At 41.8% G+C, this 8,028-nt stretch overlaps 1 protein-coding gene across 1 annotated transcript; it reads right to left on the bottom strand.

The window, feature by feature from the left end:
- Positions 1–266: 266 nt before the first annotated feature.
- LOC129115698 (B-cell receptor CD22-like) lies at positions 267–7,787 on the bottom strand (the record flags this gene model as incomplete). Its single annotated transcript, XM_054626997.1, has 5 exons — positions 7,717–7,787; positions 2,586–2,951; positions 2,122–2,433; positions 912–1,175; positions 267–565 (listed from the first exon to the last, which is right to left on the bottom strand). Coding segments are annotated over exons 1-5 (1,287 nt in total), but the record flags the coding sequence as incomplete, so codon positions are not given.
- Between the last annotated feature and the right edge of the window lie 241 nt (positions 7,788–8,028).

The following is an 8,028-nucleotide window of genomic DNA, read 5'->3' as shown; positions in this document are numbered from 1 at the left end:
GGTACAGTAGAAATAGTTTTCTAGGGCATTTTGTGATTCAGTATTTGAACCCAAAAAATAAGGCAGCGGCTTTATGGTTAAAACTAGAAATGGATCCAACAGTGTTTTAGCCACATGAAAGTGTGCATGTGTTGTCATTAGATAAATGAAAAAAATTATAAAAAATGTACCATTATATTTCTTTCAAGTTCACCAGGATTTCTGGAAAAATCCCGACAGCTTCCAGATTAGCAATGACATTTATATTCAGTGCACATAATACAGACCTTGACTTTGAGCAGATGTTTTGACACAAAACGTTGACTGGCAGATCCCAGAGAGTTGGAGCTGCGGCAGAGCAAGGTGGACGGATCCCTCTCCCGTGGTCCATTCACAGTGATGATGCTCCACAGACCTGTGTCATTAAGACGCTCTGTGCTTATTAAAAAGTTGTCAGAGTGATTGACAGGTAACCCGTCCAAATACCAGAGTAAAGAGGGAAGAGGATTTCCCTCAGTCCTGCAGGAACAGTTGAGCTGGTCTGCAGCTTTGAAGCAGTCAGATGAGGACAGGATCTGTGGCTCGACTGTAATGCGAGAAAACAAACAAGTTTAGACTCGAGGTTAGGTTAGGTTAGTTTTACCTGCAAGTTAACTAGTAACATTTATTTATTTGATTATGTATGTATATCATTTTGTCACATTTTATACGGAAAGAATAAAAATAATGAATAGTATCAGTTTGAAAGCTATCACAGCATCGACTGGGAATGGGTCAGAGTCAGTGGCCTTATAAATAAGTAGATCAAATTAAGAGCTTTATGAATAGCTAAATTAAACATTAGATCAATAAATTCATTACTTAATAGTAGAACTTTCAAATCGATTTCAATCAATTTACTCAAATATAAACTTTTGAAATGTGATCCTTACATTGAACATCTACTAGACTAAGGTTGGATTGTCCAGCTCCAATATCATTTTCAGCCTTGCAGAAAAAAGGTCTGTCGTCTTTAAATGCTTTGATGATTAAAACATGTCCGGTCCCAATAAAAGTCTCCTGTGCTCCATCAGCTCTGTACCAGGTGTAGTTCTTTACTGGTGGGTTAGCAGTACTACTGCATGTCAGAGTCACAGTACTGCCCTCTGTTACTGGACCAGAGGGATGTACCGACACTGATGTGCGTTTGGGGGAATCTGAAAAATGAAATGTGTATATTATTGGCACATGTTACATTGTCTCTTGTAACTTCAAAAATATGTATTGTAATAAAGACGGATTAAGTATGCTGACACCATTATTTTACAATACATCCTGTATCATAACTATTCTTTTTCCATTTATGCTGCTAAAGCCTCAATTTCAAGCTGTTGTTATTAATAACAACAGTAGCTAGCTTTTTTGCTGTTTCTGCATTTCCACCCAGCTGTTTTGAAGCCTATACTAATAAATATGCAAATTGTAATGCATAAACCCGGATTAAGAGGTGTGGAAAACATATGCTGTTGGCAATAGTAAAAATTACATCTAACTACATTCAAGTGCTGCATTAAGATATCATATTCAGGTCCATTTTCTCCACTGCACCTCAGAAGGAAATATTGGTACAATTTTTCACAATTTAGTTTTGATTCTGGAGCACATTTAAATGGTTGTGGCTGTTTCCCAAAATAAGAAATTTGACCTTTAAACTGGAGCTGGAAATAATGACTAATTTCGTTAGGTATTTAATCTGTCAATTACTTTTACGGTCAATCCGTTAATGGTTTATTCTGTAAAATGTAGGAAAACTGTGAAAAATGCCAATCACACTTTTCTAGAGTCTGAGGAGGCGTCTTCAAATGACCTGCTGTCCGACCAACCGTCCAAATCCCAAAGACATTCAATTTATTATGGTATAAAAGAGACAAAAGCAGCAAATCCTTGTATTTGAGACCAGAAAACATTTTCACCATCAATTGCATTAAAAGCATTTATCCCTTATTAAAATTGTTGACGATTATTATTTTGTCACATGACTAATGGATTAATCGACTAATTCTTTCAGCCCTGATTCTAAGTCAAGAAAGCTAAGCGACAAGATCATTTAAATTAAAATAGATATAATTACAATAGATTTCAGCAGAGGACAGATGAACTCACATGAAATATCAGCTGTTAGACTTTCACTAACAGCTGACGCAGTGCTGCCATCTTGTTTGTTGTAGATGGCCGTACAGGAGATCGTCTCTCCATGATGCTTTTGAGAGGCAGTGAAGGTCACAACAGAGGTCATGACTTTAGTTTTGTCCTGATTCTCCTGCAGTGTCTCCACACCGTCACCCAGGCCTTTGGTCCATGTCAGAGTTGGAGGATGAGACAGACAGGGAGCTGGAGCAGAGCACGTCAAATTCACTGAGGTTCCCTCCTCCACCTTCAGTGCTGACGGAGTCAGAGTCGGTCTGGGAGGAACATCTGGTGAGAAGGTACATTTTATCCAGTCACTTAACAATTGTTTTCCATTTTGTATACTATTTGACAAAGGGAATAAATGCAACACAAGGTCAAAACAGTTTTACAAGGGAAATGGATGCGTGAAATGTTAGCAAACAGACTTAAATACCTACCTTTGACTGAAAAAGAGATTATTTTGTTCCAAAAATTATATTTCAGTTTATTGCTGCATTCCAACCTGAAGGAATAGTAATAGTCATTGTCATTGCTGTGAGCAGGTTGCATGTTGTTCAGGGTTGTGGTGCAGTCTTTTTTCTTCAAGTCTCCTATCAGTTTTCCTTTTATTGTAGATGTTTGTGGAAGACTGCTGTCAAACATAACTGTGTTCACATCATTTCTCCATAATGCTATACATGTGTCATCTAAGTCTGATTCATATCCATCCTCTATGTCAAAGGAGCAGGGGATGGTCACACAGGATCCACTAAGAACTTCTATATTCTGCGGCATAAATGCCTTAAACTCTCCACACAGGGCACCTGAAACACAAGAAACAAATCTTGAGTAAGAACAAGTGAATAAAACGTTACAGTCATGAATATTTTTTTACTGTTTGGTTGCCTTGCTAATATTTTAAAACTAAACCTTTTATTTGTACAACGTTTATTTTTCTGGATGTTTAGATTAAATAAATGATTCACCCATCAGATTAAAGTTAAAAGAAAAAGGCAGATCACGTTTGTGGCTCACTGCGTTCTTCATTTGCTGCAGCATGTATTACAGATACTGTTGTACTGTGGTGTGAATGCCTGACTAACATTATGTACTGTGATCCAAAGAACCTGATTGAGTCCACGAAGCAACAGATAACCGGGTGAGACGTTGAAGTTCTGATCTTTGATTTATGAAATAGTCATTGACAATTGAAAACAATTCTATTCTTTTGATGAGAGTAATGCTATTGTTTTGATGAGGATAAGGTATAACACAATTCTATTCTTTTGATGAGAGTAATAAGTTAAAAGGAGAACTGGAAAACAGAAATGGACATTCAGATTAATTAGACTCTGAGTGTGGTAGTTTCTTGACCTAAGAAACATTGGTGTAAAAGTGACTGTTGTTCACACACAGTGTTTAAGAGAGAGGTGACTGCGCCGGAAAGCGTAACTCATTGTCTGTCTTAGCTTTATCTTGGTTAAGCTATAGTAACCTAGGCCTCACTGGGACGCAGTGTTGAAAAATAAATAAATAAATAAGAAAAAGTTGTGTACACACACCAGAACTCGTCGATTATGGGTTCAGGTAAAAGCAAGGCTCAGGTTTCTCCTCCTGAGGGGAAATGCATTGATGCCATGAGGTCCAAATATGGAGCAGGAAGTATAGAGGGTGTTGGGATATGGATAAAAGAACATGGGTTTCCTCAAGGAGGATCATTTAGCAAAACTCAACTAGAGAAATTAGAAACAAAATTGAATGAAGTGGAGAAAAGAATTAGGGAAAAGAAGAAAATCAGAACTAAGGATTTAAAAGATGTAGAAGAACAAATAAAGTGTTTGAAAATGTGGCAGGATGAAGCGGAACGTAGGGAAAGAAGGAAAGTACGCAAGCAAATGTCTAGAATCACTAGAGTCACTCCTGACACAGAATATCCAGACACAAATCTAGATACATCACCTTATGCTTCTCTGTTTAAGGAACTGTCTGGTGTGGACCCTGATCTGGACACCCATCCTCCCCCATACTGCCCTCCACCGACAGGACAGCAGGCCGAAGCCAAGGATGAAAGGACCGTCTCCCAAAGCAAAGCCTCAGCCCCTAAAGCAGGACCCTCCAGCTCATCCTCCCAAGGAGGGGGCTCAACCTCCTCTAAAGGGCAGGGTGGAGCCTGCGGAGGGCCCGCACCCGCAACAACTCGATCCAAGGCAAAGTTGGAGCAGATAACTGTGCCTCCACCTCAAGCCTCCGATTCCGACGTGTCTGATGAAGAGGAAGAGATGGATGAAACGACCCTCCAGGCACCTATGGTACAGGTAGCCGGTGCACAAGGCACCACCCTTGTCCATCGACCATGGACAGCGAGAGACATTGATCAGGCCCGTATAGAACTTCCTCCGCTGTCTGCAGGAGGAGACAGACTGGCAAAACAACTGTTTATGTTCTGCCAAGAATGGCAGCCAACTGAAAACGAACTAAAAAGACTGCTCCTTAAACATCTGGGCGCAGCAAACTATGCTAAAATAAAGGTAGCATTTGGAACAGACGACAGGCGGCTCAAATCAGCTGACTGGGATAACGAGGACAACAACCCCTATTCCAGATTCCTGGAAAAACTCATGAAAGAGGTCACAACAGCTTTCCCCGTCAGAATTGACATGAAGAAAATCACCACATGTAGACAGAGCGCTAACGAAAGCATTGATGAGTACTACACCAGGCTCCATCAGGTCTACGGCCTCCACAGCGGACAAGAGGAGCCTATGAACCTGGGAGGAGAATGTGGTACGTGGGAGACCCACCTGCGTAATGCCTTCGTGGATGGTCTGCATGGAGAAATTGGAAGACGGGTTAAGGAAGGCTGTGTCGATTGGGAAAATGCCAGACTGTCTGAAATCATGAGACATGCACGTCATGCTGAAAAACACTGTTCTGCAGAAAAGAATAAAAAAAGAGCAGACACAACAGAGTGAGCTCCACATGGCTCAACTCTCCCTGCTCCAGGCTGTTGAACAGATAAAGCTGCTGCCTCAAAGACAACAACATCACCAGGTACAAGAACTGACAAGATGGCAACCACAAGAACAGCATCAGCATCACCCATGGCATGTGGGACGAGGGCAAAGACGAGGACAGAGAAGTAGGAGAATGGATCAAAACCAAAGTGCCCCTCCCCTTGCAAAAGACCAATGCTACATTTGCAGACGTTATGGGCATTGGGCATATGACTGCCCTGATAGACAACAAGGCCAAGGAGGAGACGGGACAGGCAGCCACCATGAACAGGCAGATTGACATCAGGCTGTTGCAGAGGGGGGGAGAATGGAGTGTGCAGAGACGGGAAACCACCCACCTCCAGCAACTGAGCAGGGAAGTAACACACACACACACACACACACAATGAAGAAAATACTTTGTCTACTGATTTGACACAGGCCATTCAATTATTTGAGAAGAGAACATTAAAAAGGCCTCTTGTAGAAACATATGCTAAGTATATGAGTGATGCTTACAAAACTATGCCTATGACCAAGGTCGATGTTGATGGTACCGAATTAGAATTTTTAGTAGACTCCGGAGCAACAAAATCAATTATAATGACAAAATGCATGCCTACAGCCAAAATAAGTGACAAATACATCTATTCTCAAGGTGCGTCTGGGGTCACTGTGAAGGAACATTTTACCACTCCTTTTAAGTGTAATTACTCTGATGACGTTGGACAGGTAAAAACTAAACAAGCTTTTCCTTTGTCTCCACGCTGTCCCATTAATCTCATGGGTAGAGATTTGATGTGTGCACTGGGCATTAATCTCATCTCAACCCCAGATGGACTCAGAGTAACAAGAACGCTTCCTACAGCTTACAGATTCCTCTGTATGTTTACCAATGGAGGATTCCATTTCCGGTAGCTCAGGAAATGGCTTCCTTGGCTCACAGCCTAGCTAGTCCACTAGCAGATTTCATGTCCCCTGAACATCTACACGGCACCACCATTAACCCAGCTTCTCTCCTTCCAGGTCCTGAGGATGGTGAACCACACTGTTGTATTGCTGAACTCCAACATGTTTGTTCTCCTCGCACTGATCTCTCTGATACTCCATTGCCTAACCCTGACCATGTCTTTTATGTAGATGGATCCGCATCACGTGATCCAGCCACTGGCCTCTCCAGAGCTGGTTACGCTGTTGTTTCTGACCACGAGGTTATTCTCTCTGCCCCTCTCCTTTCTCATTACTCAGCACAAGCAGCAGAGCTGGTGGCCCTAACTGAAGCATGCAAATTGGCTAACGGTAAAACAGTCAACATTCATACTGACAGCAGATATGCTTTTGGTGTTGTGCATGATTTTGGACATTTTCTCACCTCAGCTGGCAAAGCAATCCAACACTCTGACAAAGTCTCTGCCCTGCTTGAGGCTGTACTTCTGCCTGCAGGCATAGCAGTGTGTAAGTGTGCTGCACATACTCGCAAAGGCGATCTGGTCTCCATAGGAAATGATAGAGCAGACACAGCTGCCAAAGCTGCTTCCTACCTAAAGCTTCCTCCTACACCTAGACACATAGCTCACACCCTGACTTCACTCACGTCTTCACTTACTGAAATTCAGTCACTGTCTGATGTCACTGAACGTGCTTTATGGCGTAAAGGTGACTGTAAATTCTCTGATGACGTTTGGAGAGACCCTGATGGAAAACCATGCCTCCCTAAAGCCTTGTTCCCTCACTATGCTAAGTTGACTCATGGGTTAGACCATGTGTCAAAAGGGGGGATGCTATCTATGATAACTGAACACTGGTTCACAAAAGGTTTTTCAGTATTTGCTCAAAAACACTGCCAGAGCTGCATGACATGTGCCACACATAACACAGGTCGACCCGTTGTTGTGACACAGCAAGCAGCACATCCACCTCCAACACGACCATTTGAACACCTTATGATGGACTTTATAGAGCTAAGTCCAGCTGAGGGTAAGAGAAGCTGCTTGGTGATGGTTATATGTGGTCCAAATGGGTTGAAGCCTTTCCTGCAAAACATCAAACAGCAGCTGTCGTGGCTAAAGCACTAATGACAGAAATTATTCCCAGGTGGGGAATACCGACTAAGATTTCTAGTGACAATGGCTCCCATTTTGTTAACACTGCCATCAAACAAGTCGGTGAGTACCTAGGCATGGATTTAAAATACCACTGTGCCTACCACCCAGCGAGTGGAGGTGCTGTTGAACGTGAAAATGGCACGCTAAAGCAAAAACTGGCTAAATGCTGTGAAGACACAGGTCTTCCCTGGCCTAAAGCTCTGCCTATTGTCCTGATGAACATGAGAATGAGAAAACGGGCTAGAACTAACCTAACCCCCTATGAGTGTCTTTTTGCAGCTCCTCCCCACGTTGGAATCCATCCACCAGGAGGCCCTCCTCCTGACACTGCAAGGACATTTCATTTGTCATTGGATCATTATTTCAACGCTCATTGGGACTCATCTCGGGACATAGATAGTACTAGTACAAATTGGGTATTAGTATAGTAAATTGTATTGGAAAAAAACTTCCACCACAGTAGTCATAGCTTTTGATGAACTTCAACTCACCTTGCAGCAGAGAACCAATGAGAAGGAGAGTCAGAGCTGCAGACATCTCTCACTCAAGAGAGGCAGAAACTCTGGAGATTACACATGAAACAATTCAGATATTTAGTGCATTTAATTTCTAATAAACATTATAAGATTATCAAAGATTTTAGAATATTATTTATTAAAGAGGCCACTACTGAATGCAATATTTGCAGAGGTTGCTGATGGAGAACATTTTTTGCTGAGCCTATATTTCGTTTTGATCTTTATCAATGTGAAGGTTCAGAAGAAGACTGTATTGGATTTATGAGCCACTGAAATTTAACTTTC

Source organism: Anoplopoma fimbria, unplaced genomic scaffold, assembly GCF_027596085.1.
Source record: "Anoplopoma fimbria isolate UVic2021 breed Golden Eagle Sablefish unplaced genomic scaffold, Afim_UVic_2022 Un_contig_12177_pilon_pilon, whole genome shotgun sequence".
Lineage (NCBI taxonomy): Eukaryota > Metazoa > Chordata > Actinopteri > Perciformes > Anoplopomatidae > Anoplopoma > Anoplopoma fimbria.
The sequence above is the reverse complement of the archived record's forward strand: the minus strand, read 5'-3'. Positions and strand labels throughout refer to the sequence as shown.